Source organism: Arvicanthis niloticus, chromosome 3 (assembly GCF_011762505.2).
Source record: "Arvicanthis niloticus isolate mArvNil1 chromosome 3, mArvNil1.pat.X, whole genome shotgun sequence".
Classification (NCBI taxonomy): domain Eukaryota; kingdom Metazoa; phylum Chordata; class Mammalia; order Rodentia; family Muridae; genus Arvicanthis; species Arvicanthis niloticus.
The window spans coordinates 5228294-5251381 of record NC_047660.1 but is presented as its reverse complement, the minus strand read 5'-3'; the positions used below and the strand labels follow the sequence as shown (position 1 = coordinate 5251381).

General features: G+C 38.7%; 1 protein-coding gene across 1 annotated transcript in view; it reads right to left on the bottom strand.

The window, feature by feature from the left end:
- The window catches only part of Uggt2 (UDP-glucose glycoprotein glucosyltransferase 2), a 126784-nt gene that overhangs the window by 64039 nt on the left and 39657 nt on the right, over positions 1–23088 (bottom strand). Inside the window, exons 13-22 of the mRNA XM_034499066.2 lie at positions 17961–18080; positions 17133–17218; positions 16508–16643; positions 13219–13350; positions 10536–10700; positions 10244–10367; positions 10066–10164; positions 6243–6334; positions 2985–3191; positions 1907–2038 (exon numbers count right to left, since the gene is read on the bottom strand). Coding sequence (XP_034354957.1) covers positions 1907–2038; positions 2985–3191; positions 6243–6334; positions 10066–10164; positions 10244–10367; positions 10536–10700; positions 13219–13350; positions 16508–16643; positions 17133–17218; positions 17961–18080 — 1293 coding nt within the window. The remainder of the gene's footprint in view (positions 1–1906; positions 2039–2984; positions 3192–6242; positions 6335–10065; positions 10165–10243; positions 10368–10535; positions 10701–13218; positions 13351–16507; positions 16644–17132; positions 17219–17960; positions 18081–23088) is intronic.

Sequence of the window (23088 nt, the reverse complement as noted above, 5' to 3'; positions counted from 1 at the left end):
TAACCCACAGTCTGTCCTGCCTACAAACTTACAAGGGCAAAGATGGAGCAGACATGGAGGGCATGGCTAACCAACGACTGGTTCCACTTGAGACCTGCGCCATGAGGGAGACCACGCCTCTGTTAATGATAGGATTGATGACTCTCTGCTATACTTGAGCACAGAAGTCTAGCATAACTGTCATCCGAGAGGAGGCTTCACCCAGCATCTGACGGAAACTGATGCAGAGAGAGACACACATCCAAACATTAAGTGGAGTTTGGGGGATCTGCAGAAGACGGGGAAGAAGAACTGAGGAGACAGACATAAGGACACCACAAGCAAAGCTACAGAATCAACTAACCTAGACCCACGGGGGTTCACAGAGACTGAGTCTCCAATCAGGCAGCAGGCACAGGATGGACATAGGCCCAAGGTGAGCAGCTTGGTCTTCAGGGGCTGTCTCTACCTTGTTTCCTGCCTGGGACCCTTTCCCCTAACTGGGCTGCCAGTTCTAGGATCAATAGGAGAAGACGTGCCTAGTCCTACTGCAATCTGATATGCCAAGGTGGGTTGACATCCACGGGAAGCCTCCCCCTATCTAAGGAGAAAAAGAAGTGGGAATAAAGGGGAGGGGAAGAAGGAGGGCCAGGGAGGAGAGAAGAGCAGGGAGGCTTCAATCAGGATGTAAAATAAATGAATAAATAAATGAAAAGAAGGGCTATTTTATTTTTATGTCTGACTGCATTATGTGTGCTGGGAATACCTGTGGAGGCCAGAAGATGGCGCTGGGTCCCCTGACCTGCTGCTACAGATAGTTGTGAGTTACCTAGTGTGGGTGCTAGGAACCAAATACACCTTTGCAAGAGCAGAAATCTCTCTTAACTGCTGAGCCACCTCTCCAGCTCCAACGAGTCTGATTCTAACAGAGGTGAACAGAGTTCATAAAAAATGTAGAAAAATTAGAATGCATTAGAACTTTTAAGATAATTTGATGATTTGCTATATATGTTAAGGCAGATAGATATCTATCAAACATATTAGTTTATTTAATAAACTTAATGATCAGATTCTAACTTTTATACTGAAATAACTAGTAAAAGATAAAATCAGATTTTCATCCTCAAAACTACTGATAAGTATGTATCATCTGTATTTGTTTATAGACTGATCAGAAATATCTGCAGTAAGTCACAAAAAAAGCAGCATGAGACGTAGCGCCTAAATAACTCAGCTGACCAAGGCGTTGTCTGCAAAGCTTGCCAGCAAGAGCTCAATCAATCCTGAGGGCACTCATGATGGAGGGACAGAATTAACTTAGACAACTTCTCTCTCTGACCCTCACATGGATGGCACACATGCACAAATATCAAAGTCATAATATCATAGAAAATTACAGATGAAGCTGTAATTACGCCTTTAAGAGAAACAGACATGTCTCTTGTAAAAAAAGAATTAGATGGTAAAATAATGAGCTATTAATAGTACATTTTCATAACACAATGAGAATTTGTGCTTTTTAAAGCTTGTAAAGGACTGTAGCATGTTAAAGACATGACAATCTATGTAAATATACTACAGAATTTGCAAAACTGGTGTCATGTGACATAAAAATTGCAGGGGAAAGGTACAGGAGAAAAAGACATAAAATATACTTTCTACACCATCTCAAGCTATAAAGGTGTATTGTCACAACAAAACATGTCCCTGAACAAGATAAAGTTGGATGCATAGATGGCACCCTGCTTTCCGTCACAGATGACAGGATGTTACCACAGCTGGGGTGCACAGTGGGTTCTTGTACCGTCTTATTTATCCTAGCTCTGACCAGTGTGCAATACATGAGTGTCACCCCTGGGCTGTGTAACACGTCATGTCACAACGCTGGCTCTGTGTGCACGGCACTAGTGTTGTCTCTTCCACTTACTTTGCCATTGCTGATAATCCCAGGCTCGCCAGGTCGTAATTTAAGAACATCTTGACAGAATAACTGATGAGTTCGGAAAATATTTACTCCAATGGTATTATATTTTTTCTCAAAAGCATTCTTATCCATCTCCTGAGGTTAAAAGTGAATCAAAAGATGAAGTGACAGAATACAATTAATTTATGTAAGTCCCTCTTTATGAATATTAATAAAATTATGCAAATTATGTCAAAAAAATCTTGAAAAAACATTTTAAAGAAATAATATTCTTTTGCCAAATCATTCACAAAGTCTTTAAATCTTGTTCCACATACATATGGTTATAAATTATTCATTATTTGACAATTTAAGGGAGATTTGTAGATTATTAAAATGTTTGTAAACAGTTTAAATAAAATTTAACATTTGGGAAATGAAATGTTCATTAAATTCTGAACTCAGTATCTCACATTAGATGCTCTTAAGATAAAAATGCTCCATCTCACCTCAGTGCACCAATAGCAAAAGAGCGACATAGTAACTGTACTTAAACCATGAAATACTGACCATAACCCTGGTCACAGTAAACAATATAAGGATGGTCCAGAAAATCAGGAAAAGTTCTTACACAGCGTCACACTGAGGTGCAGTACTTTTCAGATTTAACAGACATACGATTCACTTTGTGTGTTCTATTTCAGTACCACTAGGAGGCCTCGGGGTCGCAAGTTTTAGCAAGTTGCCATGCACCCCTATGACCATAGAAGATTTCTACTGCACATTCAATATGGTAACTACGGCCACACATGGTTGTTTAGCACTTGAAATACGGTTCGCATGATTGAGAAACAAATTCAAATGTTAAGTATATGACAGGCACACGTAGCTGTAGCCAGTGGCTGAAGTCTCGTGGATGGAAGCTCTAGGCACTCTCGGCTCTCAGATACCAATTCCCCCATTGTACAGCCAGTAAGGTATTATTCAAATTTCTTATACTTATTAATATTGTTCCATAACATGGTACTATAAGTATATAAATTATATTTTTAAAACACACCACAGACATACACAAGCACTCACACCCAGTTGTTTTACTGACCATAGCAAGGAATGTTTTAATTTTATCTCCAGAATAAATTGCTTCAGCAGTTTCTTCTTTTGCCAGTTTCCTGAGAAAGCTTCTCAAGAGGTTGTTTTTATGTGTAAGAAAAGCTGCCAAAATTCCTCTAGAAATGGCTGTGTTCTCTTCATTTATCTTTGATGTGGGGTTATAAACAACCCCTAACCGACTATGAAAACTTGTTTCCTGCAAACACATCAACAGGTTAGAAGATGGGTGCTGGATACACCCTTTTACAGTTGAACACTCTTATCACCAAGCCTGCTGACCTTACTGTGCGACTCTTTTTACTGTTAGGGTTTCTATGATGACTGTACTGAATAACTAATTTTCAGCACAGTGGCCAGAGAAACAGCCATTAGCAAGTCTATCAGCTTCCTCTTTTATAGAAAAAATTTTTGGTAATAAAATAATTGTGTTGTAAGTGTATAAAAACATATAAAATATATAAAACAAAAGTGTAGAATTCAAGTGAATTAAACTACCATAAATTACTACAGAGGTCAAAAACTAGAACTTTGCCAGTGACCCAGATGGCCTCACCCTCAGTCAGCATGCACACTCCTCCCTCACTGCCAGTGACCCAGACGGCCTCACCCTCAGTCAGCAGGCACACTCCTCCCTCACATGACGCTCTTGTTCTCCTGTCAGTCAATCCAACAGGAGCCTCATGAACGCGGTTGCTGTGTGCTTATTTTTGGTAGTATACAGAATTCCATGAGATGAATACCATTCTTATCTATCTTACTGATAGTTGAGCCTTTTCCACTTTGGAGTGCCACACCAGGATACACAGATATTTACTTATTTAATTTTAGATACTCAAGTTTTAAAGTGAAAGATTTATAATACACATGTACTAGTTGCCACTCCCACTAGCAGCAGATTAGTGTTTTAGTCTACCAGAGATCATGACCCTTTTGCACTGTTATCTAAAGTTAAATCATCTGTGCAGTACAGAAGGATTTTGCACCAGGGCTTTACTTTCTCTCCTCCCTCATTAATGACGCTGGGCGTCCTTCTCTACGTCACTGGCCTTTCCCCAAACTCTCTGCTCTACTTTTAGCCTTTTAAAAATAATTAGATATTCTCTCTCTCTCTCTCTCTCTCTCTCAACTACTGTTCTGAAGTTATGAAGATATTTGTCACAGGAGTTTACTGTTTTGCTCTTTCATACATATGTTCATTACCCATCATCTGTAATTGGCTTTATGTTTGGGCCAACTGTGGCGAGATTTTAAGGGCTATTATTACAGAATAACTTTATCCCAATGCTAATAAGACAGGCATGGCTATGTTTTGAGGGTCTTTATTTTCTATTGATTTGCTCTTTCCTATTCTTGAATTAAAACAAATATTTTAAATTATGTAAGCATTATATAAGATCTTGACAATGACAAATTAATTATTCTCCACTTCTCTGTTTTACAAATATTTTAGAAATTCTTAGTCCTTGGAATTTTTGCTTATGTTTGCAAATTAGTGTGACAATTTTGCAAAGATACAGGTGTTCCTGCTGGAGCTGTAATAAGCCTTTTGTCAGTGATGGGAGGATAATATCTTTACAGTATTGGCTTACTTTGCTAGTGACAACAGCACACACTTCTAGTTACGTAGGACTTCTAGATGTTCTCTCTAAAGCTTTACATTATTCTTTGTTATGTTGGTTTCTAGTATTTGATATTTTTGATGCCAGCATCAAAATGGTATATTCGTTAAAATTTAATTTCTCATTTGTTATAATTTTCATGATAATAAATAGACCTAATTAACAACCTATTTAAACAGAATTTTTTTGTTTGTTTGTTTTTGTTTTTCGAGACAGGGTTTCTCTGTGTAGCCCTGGCTGTCCTGGAACTCTGTAGACCAGGCTGGCCTCGAACTCAGAAATCCGCCTGCCTCTGTCTCCCAAGTGCTAGGATTAAAGGCGTGTGCCACCACTGACTGTCAGAAAAATTATTTCTAATAACTTACATGTTCACAATATACAAAATATGACAATTTAAATATTTGTTTTTAATGTTTATATTTTGAGCATTTTTGCATTCATGGTCATGAATAGGAATTTGTTATAATCTTATATAGCATCCATTAGTCATAGGATTTTGGGTAACTTTTAACTACTTAAATAATCAGAAAAGCAATGTAAGGTCAGGAAAAAATTATAGATATGTGATAATGTTATTAAACAAAGATTATCTTTTTTCATTTTTTCTATGTCCAACATATCATTTTGCAAATCTAAATATTCCCATTTCTCAAAATTAGTGCTCTTACGAAAAGTAGTTTTGCTTTATCTGACATTTATTTTTGTGTGTGGCTATGTCCCGCAGCATACATGCGAGGGTCACAGAACACCCTGCAGGAGTCAGGTGTTTGCTTCTACCATGTAGGTCCTCCGGCTGGAACTCCAGTCGTCAGATTTGGCAACATGTGTCTTTACCCACCAAGTCATCTGGCCTGACTAGTTTATCTTAATATTTTACACTAACTGCCATAAAGATACTTGTATATTTTAAGCAAAACATACACACACACAAACACACACACACCATGTTTATGTGACAATGGAGTGAAGCACTTGGTTTATTGCCAATAGGTAAGTAAGTGTGCCATCTAAACAGGCTGGCATTTAGTTCCTCTCAGGAGCTTGGATGGCGCAGCTGAAGACAGATCTGGACCATATCCTCACGAGAGGGGTAATCCCCATCTAAGATGCTCATCACTTATTGAACTTCACAAACAGGTAAAAAAACCCCACTGTTTTAAGTCATTATGTTTTGTAATAATTTGCTGTATAGCAATAAACTTACAATCAGCTAATATAAAAATGTCACGAAACATCTGGATGCATCTCTTAATGTTTAAAATATACACATACATGCTCAATTAGAAATACAGACATTCATTTAAAAACCATCCTGAAATACAGAAACCAATTCTAAGAACTGATTACAATTACTTATAACAAGAACAATGAAAGTTAATGTAGTTTATAGACGACGTTTTCTTGACTAACACAGGAGAACATGTGCTGACAAACTGCATGACAAAGCTACCATCACTGGCTGCTGTTAGAGAAACACAGACTCAGTTCACTGGAGACAAGCAAGTCTTTTCCAGGGTAGTTACCTGGTTTAAATGGAGTTTAAAGTGTGAACTCATGATGTAGTCTCCTCAGTCTATGTACTGACCAACTGAACACTGACCCTTGATTCAAGAGGAGTTCTTACTCACCATGTGCTCTAATGCATTAAAAAGCAGTTTTCTCCCAGATGGCACATCAAAATCAGCAATAATCCACAGAGTGACTGAAGATATTACAGCATCTAAAATTTCAAATAGTCAAGTAAAATTATTTTTTTCTAAAATCAAACTAAAAGGAAAGGAAAATTTCCAGTTAAGGACCCCATAATTAGTACCTTAACGATATTAAAAAACTGTGCTTTATATGCACCTTCTCTATCTCTGTTACTATTTGAGAATAATAAATACATTTCATATAAATGCAGACACACATATACATATACAGAAAAGTTATCAAAAAAGAAGCAGTAGAAGAAAAGGAAGAGGAGTAAGAGGAAAAGGACAAAGAGGAAGAGGAGGAGGAACAGCAGCAGTAGCAGGAGGAGGAGGGCAGGAGGAAGAGGAAGAAGAGAAGGAAGAGGAGGAGGAGGAAGAAGAAGAAGAAGAAGAGGAGAAGGAGGAGGACAAAGAAGAGGAGGAGGAGGAGGAGAAGGAAGACAAAGAGGAGGAGGAGGAAGAAGTGGAGGAAGAGGAGGGAGAGGAGAAGGAAAAGGAAGAGGAGGAGAAAGAGGAAGAGGAGGAGGAAGTAGAGGAAGAGGAGGAGGATCTGGGGACAGTCGTGAGATATTTCCACCAGGAGAGAAAACTGCTCTATGTCTTTCATGGACCCAGTGTTGTAAACTGCCTTCCATATGTTTTTCCTGTGTGCCAGGGTGTAGACCCCATGATATTTCTTGTTTACCATGTAAAGTTTTCTAGTGAATACAGAAAACAATGACAGTAATTTCTGTTTATCATCATTTAATATCTACTGATTTTTACTACCTATAGTAGGTAACTCTATGTATAGAAAATGAAAAACTGGAACCCAGAGGAGGAAACCATTCTTAAGGTGTGCATGAGGGTAGACATTTGTATGTGGGTACACATACATACATGTGTATAATAGCCAGTGGACAACCTCATGTGTTTCTTTGGTGTAGTCCATTTCTTTCTGAGACACAAACTCTCTCTCTTTCTGGCATTGAACATCAATTAGATGAGGCTGGTTAGCCAGGGAGCCAAAGGACGTCCCTGTCCCTACCTCCCCATGGAGCTGGGATTACAAGACGAGACACAACAGTGTTTCTGGGGATACAACTAGGACCCTATGCTTGCTTTGTGAACACGATGGACTGAGCTCTCTCTAATCTCCATTTTCAATTCTGTTGTCATAGTTAAACAATTACAATTCCATCCAGCATCAGTACATGGCACACAAAATGCTGCTTCTCATGATGCTAGCACACCCCACGGAAAAATTGGTCCTTTAGGCCAGGTGACTAAGTCAAAATAATTATCATAAACACCTGAGGAAATGAAAATTGAGTATATTTGAAACTACAGTTATTATTGTGGCAGCAATATTTATAGTAAAATAGCTTTAGAAATGAGAGGAAAAAATAATATAATAAAAGGGTGACATTGATTTTACTAACAGCTTCAAGACCCTCCCTCCATGCACCCTGGAGTCTTTAGGGTGCCTAATCTCTAGCACCCACCAAAGACCAATGTTAGCAGCAAGGCCATAACATTCTCCTTAAAGGAGGAAGTTAGGGAAACTGACTTCACCTGACTTCACCACCACAGCTCCTGAGCAGAAAAGTATTTCAAGTGTAAAGTACTCAAAATTGTATGAATTCTTCTTCATGATAAATGTAGACATAAGACTTTTCAGTTAATATCCCATTAAGCTGGGAGAGATTTAACCCCACTGGGTGCTTTAGGATAATCTGGTACAACACCCGAGGCCGTTCCGAGATAGATATAAGCCAGCAGCATCTCTGACTCTTTTGCCTTTATTTGACACACTTGAGGTCATGGCTGGCCACCACTAGGAGGGAAACACTATATATTTATTATATGTTGGATTTCTTATAGGAACAACACCTTTGAACATTAAGAATTTGAAATCTATTAGAAAGTAATGCAGAGACATCTAGGTGAAATCTGGATTCAGTCTACAAAACTTTAAAAAATTATCCATTTCGAGTCAGGCTCTAACCTGACTTGGACAGGTGAAGACACCCCCACCTAGGGAAGCTCTGTAAGCCTAGCAACCATAGGCTCCACCCCCCCTGGGGTGGGTGGATATCTGGTCAGCTCCTGCACCAGCAAGGTTCAGAGCAGCATGTACGGCACACTGCCCCACAGCTCTGCCTGCATCCTGAGAGGCCAGCTCTAACACACAGGAAGCCTGCAGCAAGCCCTGGATATCCTAACACACCGAAGAGCAAGACAGTGACTTTAAATCCCATCTGATGAAGATGATAGAGGCATGTAAAGAGGATATAAATAATTCCCTTAAAGAACTACTGGAAAACAGCGGCAAATAGGTAGGAGCCCTGCAGAGAAATACAGAAAAACACAACCAAACAGGCAAAGGCAATGAATAAAACGGTCCAACATCTAAAAATGGAAATAGAAGCAATAAAGAGAACAAATGGAGGCGACCCTGGAGACGGAAACCCTGGAGATGGAAACCCTGGAGATGGAAGATCTAGGAAAGGGAACAGGAGCTACAGACGCAAGCATCACCAACAGAATACAAGAGATGGAAGACAGAATCTCTGGCATAGAAGATTCCATAGAAGAAATGATCAAAGAAAATGGCTAAAGAGTCCCTAAATCAAATACCCAGGAAATACGGGACACAGTGAGAAGACCAAACCTAAGAATGTATGGAATAGAAGAGGGTGAAGGTTCCCAACTCAAAGGGCGAGGAAACATCTTTAACAAAATCATAGAAGAAAACTTCCCTAACCTAAAGAACGAGATGGCCATAAATGTACAAGAAGCCTACAGAACCCCAAATAGATTGGACGAGAGAAGAAAATCCTCTCATCACATAATAATCAAAACACCAAATGCACAGAACAAAGAAAGAATGTTAAAAGCTGTGAAGCAGAAAGGCCAAAAAACATAGAAAGGCAGACCTATCAGAATTACACTGGACTTCTCAACAGAGACAGATGTCATACAGACCCTAAGACAACACAAATGCCAGCCCAGGATACTGTACCAGCAAAACTCTCAATTACCTTTCTTTTCTTCTCTTTCACCTTTAAAAAAGCCTGTTTGTTTTCTAATGAGAGAGATCAAGACAGGGTGAGGATTTAGGTGGCTGGGAGGTGGAGAATATTTGAGAAACTATGGTTGGAGAAATCATAATCAGAATGTATTGTATAAAACATATAAAAATCCATTTCAATTAAAATAGAAAGAGGGGGGAAGTGTCAACAAACCAAACCAAAACAACCCAAAACATCTCAAGTCAGAACGAAGAAAGGAAAACCTAAGCCGAGCAAATTCCCTTTACCTATTTGAACATTCAGTTGTACCTTAACAAATCTATGGTTCAACTGCAGACTTCTCTCTTTAACCTAAATCCTTATTTCTAAATGTGTAACTGTCCTGGTCTCTCCTTTTCTGGATGCGATTCCCAACTTCAGCAAGACATCCAGATTTTGTTAAATTATAAAGAAGAAACACTATTATCTCTTCTAATATAGAAATCGCATTGTTATTCTCACCAAATTAGCGATGAACAGGTTTTATTACTTTCTTTAAATGATAAAAATGCATTAACAAATGTTTTTTAAAAAAGGCAAAAGGCCACAAATGACCTTCTGCTACATGATGGAGGTTAAGAAGAACAACTTTCCCCACCTGTAACAACTGTTAAATTGTAATGAATTATAATGTTACACACCCACCTTACTACAGTGATGCTTTTATTACTTTAGAAAACAACAACAGAAAGCACGGCCTTTACCTTCCTGAGTTAAGTAATGCATGTGCTTTGCAATCACAGCGCTCTTATCTTGTGAATCCAAGAAGGAGAAAGTAGAGAAATCTTCAATATTGGCAGTTACTGAAACAACAAATGTTTAGTAACAAATTACTAAAATATTCACAATAAGCATTGTATAAGTATAAGAATAGTCATTTACCTGATGAAGACAATAAGTTAAGGTACTGTGGTTTAGTGCGCAAAATCAAAGGATTTAATCGGGGTACAACATTATTCTTATCCATCAGGAAATCAATCGCACTGGTTTCATCCCTTATTGTGCCCTAAAATTACAATTATAAATAACCTATTATTTCATGTACCTATATATCCAATAAATTTAATTATTAATTCTTAAATGATCAGAGTAAAAAATTTTATACAACTTATGTCATTAAAAATTTCAATATGGTTACATTATTCGTGTCATTCTTTTACAAATGCACACTTACCATAAAAACATTTCTTTGTAGATATGCAAATACGTCCATCATTTTTTCCAGAATAGCCTCCTTCAGTTCTTCAGTGTTCACTTCTTTGAGGTTAAAGGGTTTCCCGTTGTAAAGAGCTTGAGGCAAAGGACCCAGGCCAGTCATTTTATAAAAGCTTGCTCCTTCCTGTTTATTAAAGATAACAGTGTCAAACAAAATATGGGTATTTGAAAAAGAAATGTAAGAAGAAATAGTGCCATATTTTTAAGTCATAGGGAAAGTTATCAATTTTGTTATTTATACCTATGCATGCAAAGGAAATCTATTCACCTACAAATACCAAGAATCAGACCATGTCTTCTGTCAAGAGTTAGCTTGTCTATGCTCTAATGAGCTCTGTTGTTAGTGGTAGGAGATTCACAGGCAATTCATAACACATTTTTTAGTTGCCCCAAAAGTTATTTACAAAAACAAGCAGTGATGGTACTGCTGACTCCTCATGCTTAATATGACACTTGCTTAAAACTAAAAAATTATCTATACTACAAAGTATATTCTTATTCATTTATTCAATAAACACTTGACTCAATCCATGAGAATTCGTTATTCATACTGAAAACAGAACTGAATGCTGTTCTTCAAGAAGTCCATTACTTACAAATTAAAGCAAGGTTCCAAGTGGGTCCATAATAAGGTCATGTAAGAAGTGTGAGCATGAAGAGCAAGGGTTAAGTAAAGGTTCCTGTTAGACAATGACACAAAAGCCTTAAAAGATGAATTACGTTTTCCAGAAATGTAAAATGGAGAAAGACAGTCCAAGTGAAGGGACAGCAGAGCAAGAACTAGAAGGGAAAGTGAGAACATGGCGAGTCAGGTGACAGCCACAAATACAGGGTGAGATACGTACATATGCATACGTGTGTGTGTGTGTGGGGTATATATGCTGTCTGATACGGGATCAGCTCAGTCAGAAGGCAGATCATAGGCATCCTCAGTGTGTGGAGTCCACCTTGTGACCAAGTCACGCACTGACATTTGATATTAAGTGTTAGGATTATTGTCAGAACCAACATTCTCATAAGTAGCCTAGGGAACTATGTGCAGATTAAGTGCTCCTTTTCTGCTATAGGATCAGAAGTATTTAAATTTTGGAATATGTGCAGACTCTTTCCTAATTTTTATCCAGGATCTAAATGCTAAGTCATGATCCCACGGATTCACACTCTGAAGCATTTGGAAATTGGGTAGGGATGTTCAAGCTGTCGCACTATTACACCACTTCACACATGACAGGACAGATGCAGAGTAGGTCACTTCCAACGTCAGATGGCTATCATAGTTCAGAACTTCAACTATATCCAGATCTGTCAGACCAAAAGTGAGTGCTTACCCACAGTACTGTAGCATGTCTGCACCTACCGGGCAGACATCTGCTATAGTAAAGGCTGACAAATGTACAGAGAAAACATATACCTAAATATATCCTCTTAAAGGAGCTTAGAGTTTAGTAGAAGAAAGGATGGATAATTAAAGCACACTGAGTAAATTTCTCAGAGGTCCCAATACTACCTGAAAGACGGTCAGTGACAATTGTACAGCCATTTTATTTATTTTACTAAGAACACAACAGCAACACTGAAACAATGAGCTGGAGTCGACTGCAGTAGCATGGGAACCCAAACAAGAACCAGAATGTGGTAGTGGGCAAGGACAGGTCAGGGGTATTGACAGGCAGAATTAACACCACTTGGTTGTTTCAGAGGATGTGAAAGAAACCCCACTGTTTCCGATGTCTGCCACACTTCCAGCAGAGGTGGTCGGCAACAACAGTGACCCTGTCTACTCTTTATGGTAAGGCGTGAAGGAGGATCATGTCACCCAGTAGGTTTGGGGAAACGAGGGACGTGACGGATGTTCTTAGTTTTAGATGCTTTGACTTCGTATGTTTATGGGAAACCCTCTAGACAGATGAATGTTTACTTCTTGCCTCTTCTTCTTACTGGTGTCTGTGTTTGTATGTTTGTGTGCATGCATGTGTGTGTGTGTGTGTGTGTGTGTGTGTGTGAGACTGAACCTGAAGCTCATTAATTTGGCATAACTGGTTGCCAAATTAGCCTTAGGCACACTATTTCCAGGCATGCGCCACAATTCTCAACTTTTTTTTAACATGGGACCCGGGGATCTGAACTCTGGTCCTCATGCTTCCAGGGCAGGGACTTTGCCACTGAGCTATATCTCTCAGCCCTGAATGCATGTGTGTTGACTCTTTAAAAGATTTACCTGCTAGACTTTACAGGTCTTCTTTTTCCTCCTAATCTACAACTTCTAATTAAGCAACCTACATATTCCAAAATATTAATTACTAAAGATAAGCCAGTGATGTTCAATGCAACACTTCGTATATCTGCAAGTTCACAGGCATCTCATAGTAGATATAAAGACTGGACAGAAGAGCTGAAATAATCTTCCATTTACACTTTTGTGACGAGAGATCTTAAAAGTGTCTTCATTAAGCATTTCAAGTATGAAATATATTGGTATTATAATTACCTCCATGTTTAACAGGCCTCTTAAACCTCTGGTCTAACTGAATGCTGTATTCTTTACTAATACCTTCCCAGCCCCCGCCTCCCAGAGCCTCTGGTGAGCACTGTCCACGGGAGCCGTGAGCCTGCTACCTCACTCATACCCCACCCACTCTTACCGTTCTTCTGCCATCATACTTGGAATGGGTTCCCAAGATATCCAAAATGTCGGCATGAGGAAAGGCATTCTGAAGAATACTCTTCACGATATCCACAGTTAATATGCGGTCATCCTTCACTTTTTGGTACATCTGTGAAAACAGAGATAGATTTCCTTTTACGGCAATTAATTTTATTTCCTCTAAGAACTTAATTGTATTTGCAAAACAAAGAACATGTTTTTGAAAATTCTTTCTATTTGTCAATTTTGAATCAGAGTCACATGTACTACAGGGTTGGTCTCAAGTTCACTATGTATCAAAGAATGACCTTGAACAAATGTCTTGTTTTCATTGCCCCAGTGCTGGGATTACAGGCGTGTATCACATCTGGTTTTCGCAGTGCTGGGGGGTTAAGCTCAGGGGTTCATGTATGCCTGGCAAGTATTCCATCAAGTGAGTTATAATGGTCTGTCTCTGTGGTCTGTTAATTCTAAGGGTACCAGATATACACTTTATATATAAGTAAAGAGTCACATATCATGCATTATCATTTAGAAAATATTTAGAATATTTTATATCTTTCAAAATGACAACTTCTGTTAATTGCATTTTAATCAACTTACACAATAATTTTAGTAACTTTGTTAAAATGTATTTGTAAATTACTTAAGAATGGCATTTCAGAAAAGCTTCATTTTTTCCTTTGACTGCTCTTCAGTAAACACACAGAACTGTATGTCCTCTTACCTTCTCCTACTCTCTGTTCTAAGCACACCTGTATGCTTCTCATCTCTCCTTTTAAAAAAGGGTGTGTGGTACATATACATGTGTGTATATGTTGGTATATACATGTGTGCATGTGTTTGCATGGTATATTCACGTGTATGCATGTGTCTGTGTGGTATATACATGTGTGCATGTGTCTGTGTGGTATATACACATGTGTAGGTATCTCTGTGGTATATACACATGTGCATATGTCTGTGTGGTACATACATGTGTACCTGTGTCTGTGTGGTATATACGTGTGTGTAGATATCTCTGTGGTATATACACATGTGTGTATGTATATGTGTAGTATATACACGTGTGCATGTGTCTGTGTGGTATATATATTGTGTACCTATATTTGTATGGTATATACATTGTGTGCCTGTGTCTGTGTGGTATATACATGTGTATGTATCTCTGTGGTATATACATGAGTGTACATATGTGGAGGACAGAGACTGATTTGGGATATCTTCCTCTCTTTTTCTACACTGAACCTAGAGCTTACTGCTCATCTAGACTGGCAGGCCAGGGTACCCCTGGGACCTTCTTGTTGTAGTCTGCACACAAGCAGTGGGGTTATGGTGGGCACTGGCAGACAAAGCTTTGTTGTGGGTGTGGCAGACCTGAGGCCAGGGCCTCCTCCATGTGCACCAAGCACTTCACCCACGGAGCCATCTCTCCAGTTCTTATCTCTTCCTTTAGGAAAGTGTCATCATTGAGCTTTTGTTTGAAAAAGAATGTAAAGTTGGGTAAGTTAGGAAGGGGAGAGAATCTGGAGGGCTTGGAGGGAGAAGAATATGATTATAATATACTTAAATTTAAAAATTATTTTAGATAAAAATATAATTTAAAAAAGTTACTGACCCTGTTTTATGATTTAGATGCAGATCTAGGGATGAAGCCTCTGGTTTCAAGTATAATGTATTTTTCTAAGGAATTTAGCATTATTCTGATTATATGGTAGACAATATATAGCAGACAACTCAAGTGCAAGTGATAGTTACAAACTATGATAAACACATTAATTTCTAATGTAAAATGATTATATAGGTTCAATATTGGTAATGTCCTCACTTTCTCAGTGACTTTTTCTTAATGTTATGGATTCTTTTAATGAGTCTCTTAGCAATTTGTGAATTTTCTTTGCAATATACTTTCAGACTCAGCATATATCTTGTTTCAGTTTATTTTAGAAATGTATTTCTTTCTTTGGTATTTTGCCTGCATGTCCATTTGTATGAGGATGGTAGGTCTTCCTGAACTGGAGTTCAGACAGTTGTGAGCTGCCACATGGGTGCTGGGAATTGAACCTGGGTCCTCTAGTAGAGCAGCCAATGTTCTTAACTATTGTACTATCTCACCAGCCCCTTGTTTCAATTTTTAATACAATATGGATCCTTTTACAATAATACAGATAAATATTAATGAAAAGTTCAAGTGAAACCAAGTCTCTTATAAACCCTTATAGCAACCAATAAGTTAGTAAAATTAAGGCAGATATATTATTGACACATATTATTACATAGCAGTAGTGTTCAGAAAAAACTGTTCCCATATTGGGATATCTGTCCATCACTTGCCTTTTAATTATCTTTGATGGTGATTAGTATGCTACTACAAACTCTTAGACAACATAACTTTAATACAAAAGTAGCAAAACAGCAAAGCTAAGTGTGTGAGCCAGTCTATGGACTGTACTAAGTGTGTGAGCCAGTCTATGGACTGCACTAAGTGTGTGAGCCAGTCTATGGACTGTACTAAGTGTGTGAGCCAGTCTATGGACTGCACTAAGTGATTTAAACTCTACTTAAAAAACACTCATTTGTTATTTTCCCTTGGCCATGTTCTTAGAAATGTCAACCTTTTCTTTATCATTTCTTTTCCAGACTCAGTATTATCTCTTTTCAAACAGCTTGCTATCACTCACTGATCTGGTCCTTTGAGACTGTCTAGGACGCACCTATTACATACATAGTCATTCAAAGTAGCTGTAGTCACCCTGTGGGTTTCCATCCATCTGGGGGTCACAGGTCACACATCCTGCATGTCAGGTATTTATATTTCATTTCATAATAGCAGCAAAATTACAGTTATGAAGTAGTAACAGAACAATGATATGGTTGGGGCCACCACAGCATGAGGCAGTGCACTAAAGGACACAGCTCCAGGAAAGCTGGGAGCACAGATTCAGAGTGTCGTTAGTCCTGGCACTAATGACTTTATTCAAGGTGTAGCTCAGGAAATCATTTCACAAAAACATTGGCTATTGTGGTTTTTCTCTAGTTCACATATAGACAAGTTAAATACTTACAAGGTTAGATTAACCTAAGTAAATTGATATACTTTGGTAGAGGCTCAGCTGCCTGCTTATAATATTGAGATAATGGTATATATTTCACTAGACTGTTGAGGAATCAAATTTGTCTGTACTAACTTCCAGGAACATTTTCATATATTTAAAATGATACAATAATAAATATAGAGATACAAGAAAATTGTTTATTCTGAAAACTTATCTAGTGCATAAACTCACATGTATCATAGAAATAAATGCTTCTGATATATCATATTTTTCTTCTATGTAATTGAAAGCTCGCCAAAGGGCAACTCCTGCATCTGCTGTTCCATCAACTTCATTCTCCACATTAAGAATGAACACAAAACCAATTCTGGAAAAAGAGGATTCGTCAGCAATGTCACAACCGTCTCTCGAGTAGCAGTAAAGAACGAGCTAAAACAGTCCAGGGGAGCATCCAGCTCAGAGAAATGCAGAGCTAAAACAGTCCAAGGGAGCATCCAGCTCAGAGAGATGCATCAGACACAGGAGAGGGAATATTATTTGAAAAGTTTGATTACAATGTCTCCTTACCCAAATACTCCCAGCTATGACAGTCCTGCACACTGTCACACACACTCGAGTGGCCCTAAGACATTTCCAGAGTACTCACGCCATCTCCTCAGCAAGCGAGCAGAGGAGACAGCACTGCTCAGCTCTGGTACACGGGGCCTCCTATGAAGGCACACAGCGTGTTGTTCAACCCAGGCCTCGCTCCCAGTGTGACACCAGTTGCTTCAGACACCACAGCCACACTCTCTGTGACACATTATAAGCAGTACTAGACTTACTTTGTAGTTTAGTAATACAAATTTACAATTACCGAAGAGGAATTTCATTCATGTAAAAAAATTCTGCCAAATTTATAAAGTCCAAGGTATATTCCTGGTTAGGATCAATAAACAGAACCTAGAAGAATAAACATAATAATTATTACAAGACTTAGAATTTACATGAAATTTAAATATAGTCTAATTTTTGTAATTTAAAGCATGAAATTCAAGATGTAAGATTTCAAAAACTAGCTTAAATATATAAAAATCTTATAATTTATAAAGCTTTATTATAGTTATATAGTAAATATAATTGTACATGGAATCTTAAAAAAAGATATTCTTTGTGGATACACAGTATAAGTATGTATTTCCTAAAAAATGAAAGACTTCATTTTCCATGTTCATTGGCTTTTTTGTGAAGATTTTTAAAATTCCATACGACTGCTTCCTGAGGAGTCTTACAGGAAACAGATACAGAGTTCCTGTGAAAAATAAACATACACAGTGCAGCCTGAGGTGCCTTTCTACATACTTCAGAGCTCTGAAAGGTTGTTTGAATATTTACAACTGTAATAATGAACCAATAAACATTTATGAAAAATGCAATTTACATATTTTCTTGACTACTAAACTTTAAAATATAGCACAAATTATAAATTCCTTTGAGATAATGTACAAATATCATTATAAAACTACATGAAAGATGAATAACAATTAATAAATTAAATGAAATTATTGATTTGAGACAGCCACTTCAAGCCTGCTGTACCAGGCAGGTAGTTTTCCCCTCGATGTGCCTACTAGCCAACAGGAAGGTGATCAGAGGCAATGTCATCTTTATAAAAATTATATAAGAATTAAAATACAAAACTCACCAAGTTATGAAAATTACGCCTTACAGAAGGGACTGCTCCATGTAATACTGGTTTTAGAAATTCCCAACAACTTGTAGGCCAATTAATATATAAAGCATCATTTTCTAAGTCATTAATCCACTAGAAAAGAATCCAAAAATGTGTTAAAGCTACATTAAGATAATAGTTAGATCACTTTCAAATTGAGAATTTTTTAACTGTATAAAAACAAATGTATACATAGATTTTTCTATATTTCTGATATAAAAAGTTAACTGAATAAAGAATATATTATATATGACAATTGTATGCTTCTAAAATCAAATAAAAACTTTGGCTCATTAATAAAGAAAGGTTTTTTTTTTTTTTTTTTTTTGGTTTTTTCCAGACAGGGTTTCTCTGTGTAGCCCTGGCTGTCCTGGAACTCACTCTGTAGATCAGGCTGGCCTCGAACTCAGAAACCCGCCTGCCTCTGCCTCTCAAGTGCTGGGATTAAAGGCATGCACCACCACCACTGGCGAAAGGTTTGTTTCATTTGAAATTCTGTGTCCTGGTTGGCTGATGGTGGGGAGGGAGGTGTGGGTACACAAGGAAGTATCTGCCTGTAAGGCCAGAGCCGAAGGTCTTCCTGGGACTGGACACTGAAGCTACAAGCCTTGTAAGCCATCTGACTCCGGTCATGACTCCATTTGACCTTGGAAACTGAGCTTGGGTCCTCTGCAAAACCAATAAGCACTCTTAACCAGCCCCCATTCTACAGTCTTATAGTTAAAACTATCAATTGCTTTCCCTCACATGATTTTATGGAGTAGTTTATATTAACCATTCCATGAAGCCATTATAAAAGCTGAAGAAGGGGCTGGAGAGATGGCTCAGAGATTGAGAGCACTGCCTGTTCTTCCAGAGGTCCTGAGTTCAGTTCCCAGCAACCACATAGTGGCTCACAACCATCTGTAATGGAATCTGGTGCCCTCTTCTGGCTTGCGGGCATATATGCAGGCAAAACACTACATAATAAATAGATAGATAGATAGATCGTAAAAAAAAATAAAAGCTGAAGAAAACCACACAAGGGCATAGAGTGAGTGGAATAAGCAACATTCAAGAGCAGAATCATTCTAACCCTTGAGAGGGGCAGGCATAAGAGGAAGGGTCTACTTTTACTTCACTTTGTCCCAGAGGACATTTTCAACCCTAGAGGAAGAGAGCTCAAACACAAAAGTTAGATTGGTCTGGGAAGTTATCATAAGCATCTCATTGCTATGACTCTGCTCTCCTTTGTAGGAAGCAGGAGAGGGTCTGGAAGGAAAGAAACTGCAGGGAAGGCCTGGGTTCATGGTCAGAAAGCACTGAATCCATTTGCTGGTTCATAACTTGTACACAGACAGATAATATACTCTCAAAACCTCAGGAGACAAAGATACCAGAGTGCCAGGAAGACAGAGGCCATAGTTCATAGGGAGCTCAGATGCCCAACCCCATGGAATGCCACTGGAGATAGTGTGGGCCACACCCTAGAAATAAGACAAAAGAGAAGAATGCCCACGAAGCCCAGAGACAACAGAGCCTCTGGCATCTGAACTGTCAGTCAACTCTAATTTTGCTTTTTTAAAAAATCAAGTTCTAGCTCATATTTTTAAACAGCTACAAAGATTATGGGGAAGATACGGTGGTGCTCCCGGCTAACCTCAGCACTAAGGAAGCCAACGGAGGAGCATGAGGTAGCTCCATCTCCACAGTGAGAAACAGCCTGCCATGGGAAAAGATGACTAAGGTACAAGTCGTGAGACTTTCCATGGAATCCTAGAAACTACAAGTACTGGGATTAGCACATACCCAGGAAAGACAGGAAAAGCTGTCCTCACTTGGAATTCACTTGGAACCTCTGTAAGAAGCAGCTGAGGTGAAGAAGAAGATACAGAAGCTCTGGCTGAGTATCCTCCAACTTACCACATGTGCACATGGTCTCTGCAAAGACTGAGAGACTTTCTATTTCTAGGAATTCATTCTTCACTCTTTAGTAGGTTTATAACATAACATAACAACATAATGTAACAGACAACATAGATAAAGACATAATCTCATTTTTAGTAACTAGAGAAAATAGTAAAGAAAAAAGGTTTGACTAACACTATAAACCAACCAACACTACCAAAATATAATTCTGTATACATGTATACATGCACATACCCTATGTTCATATATTCATTAGGTACTTTACAGGATAAATTTATGATATCATAGATATATGTATGACATAATATATGCAAAAGAGAAGTCTCAATAAATTCACAAAATTGAAATGGTCCAAACTATGCAATCTCACAATTAACTGAATTTAAAATTAGCAAGAGAAATTCAGTAACATCACAAATATGTAGAAACTAAACAATATAGGTTTTTTGTTTTTTTTGTTTTTTTTTTTTTTTTGGGTTTTTTGAGACAGGGTTTCTCTGTGTAGCTCTGGCTGTTCTGGAACTCACTCTGTAGACCAGACTAGCCTCAAACTCAGGAATCCGCCTGCCTCTGCCTCCCAAGTGCTAGGATTAAAGGCGTGCGCCACCACTGCCCAGCTAAACAATATAATCTTAAACCAGTGGATCAAAAAAAATCACAATTTTGGAAGACTCTGAAACCAAATACAGAAAACTGAGGGAGCAGTTTTCTGTCATTTTATTTATAGCCACATAACAAAGGAATGATCTCAAGTAAATTATCTCATATTACCCAAGAAACCAGGAAAGGCAAAAGCAAGAAAGAGGCCACAACAGTAAAGCTTTGTACAATAAAGAACACACAAGTTGACAGAAGGAACTGAAAGTGGGTGAACTTGATTTGTGTGCTGGTGTTGACAAGACCACCACAACAAAAGAAGACTCAAATACTGAATCTGTAATTAAATCAAACTGATAGATACTATAAAATAAAAGCCTTACAACTGATCAATAAGCCTTATGAACATAGACACTAATATATACAACAAGATACACAAAGTAAATTCAGGTGTGATCAGGTAAGATTTCTTGTGCCCTTCCCCCAGGCCTGAGCAGGCCTGCAAAGTCATTTACCACAATAGACCAAGCAACAGTAGGACCTGGGAGATGCATTCATTGCATTACCAGCCTTGGCACCTTGGAGCCTGCTACCTGAGCTAAGAAGAATTGACTGCCTGCTGAGCTAGCCTTGACACCTTGGACTGCTATGTCCTTGCCCAGCCCCTGGGCTGAACTGAGAAGAGACTCTGGGGGGGCGGGGCTTCCCCTTTATATGTGAAAGCAAATTATTAAACTTCGAGCCTTGATCAGAGAACTTTGTCTTGGCTTCATCTCTTCCCGCCCGTTTCCCTATTCTCAACCTCTCTTGCAGGTGAACCTGTTCAGCTGTTGCTGCAGGCGGCAACAGAATGGTGCCTTGAACGAGGATGGACCTGAGGACAAGAGATCCGCTGAGGGACATTTGTTGTCTTGTGTAGAGATCTATGGAAAATGGAAGAAGAAGAAGATTATCCCGAACACTTAGTAAGTAGCAAACGATTTTGATAACAGCACTAGTTATGGCTAACTGTTGAAGGCCGTGTGCTAGTTGTTAGCTCAGATGTCCGACCACAGCTCAGAACAGACCACTCCAGACCACACGGTTCCAAGGGGGAGGAGGTCTATTCAGGAGATAGGGCAAAGGTGGGGAGAAGAAGGTGGAAGGATAAGAGAGAAGAGAAGTGGAGGCCGGCCATGACCACGTGGAGAGAGAGGAAGGTGGGGGAGGGGACAGAGAGGCAAGAGGGTAAGAGAGAGAGTAAGAGAGTAAGAGAATAAGAGTAAGAGAGAGAGGAGGGGGCAAGCAGCCCCTTTTATAGTGGATCAGGCCTACCTGGCGGTTGCCAGGTAACTGTGGGGAGGAGCATACCTGGCTGTTGCCAGGTAACTGGGGAGGTGGAGTTTAGACAGAATACTAACACCATGTTTGCAGGAAGTGTGTTTGTCAGGGATAGGTTCTAGGAAATAGGCGTTGGCCCAGCGTCGAATTTACCTAGGTGGTGAAAATGAATTATGGGTCAGGAGAATTCAAAACGAGCATTTGCCTGCAGCTTACAAGGATTGCTCCAGGCGGGAGGATCAGCGGTTTCTTTTGTTTTGTTTTTTTGTTTTTTTGAGACAGGGTTTCTCTGTATAGCATTGGCTGTCCTGGAACTCACTCAGTAGACCAGGCTGGCCTCGAACTCAGAAATCCTCCTGCCTTTGCCTCCCAAGTGCTGGGATTAAAGGCATGTGCCACCACTGCCCAGCAGGGGTTTCAAATAGTATGTTAGAAAAATTTTGGGCAGAGATAAATTCATACTGCCCATGGTTCCCACAGGAAGAAACCTTGAATAAGAAAACCTGGGAAACAGTTGGACAGGTTTCATGAACTACAAAGGCAGATCCTAACACCCTTTGCCTTTGGGAGCTTGTAAAAGATGCTATTGATAATCAAATAGTGGGTGACAGTGAGTTGGGGAAAGGAGAGTATTTGGCAGGCCCAAGAGAGGCAGCCTTAGATGAGAGGAACTGGGTTTAAAAGAATTTGAAAAACAAAAGAGGGCAGAACGCTGAGCAGTATCCATAATTCTGCTTCTTTGTTTGTCCCTTGGCAAGCCAATGTCCATGTGTCTCATTGTATGAATGGTTGGCCGCCTATGTTTTATATTCTATGTTTCATGTTCAAAAGATCGTTAAAATTGCTTGATCCAACACTTGGCCTAGTTTAACTTGGTTTTCAAAGGCAGTTTTAATATGCAGAGCAGCAGCTGATAAGTTTGCTTAACACCTGTAGCTAAGAGTCAAGCTGAGCTAGAAAAACTGCTCTTAAAGGGACCAGCAGGTTTTTTGGATTAAATAAGGGAGTTAAGAGTTGTTTGTCATTGAAAAATCTCTGTGACAAGGTGCTTTTATCTTAAAATTACAGATAGAAAAAACAAGATATTTTGTTTGGTTTAAGTATATAAGATGTGTTGTCACTTCATTTTTGTTTCTAATTGGTTTTAAGGTATAAATATGTTCTACATGTCTTGGTTATAGATTATCGGCCTAAAGTTATTGGATATGATAAAAAAAAAGTTTACAACCTTGGTAACAAAGGTTGTTTTAAGATTGGTAACTCAGGGTTAGAGTCA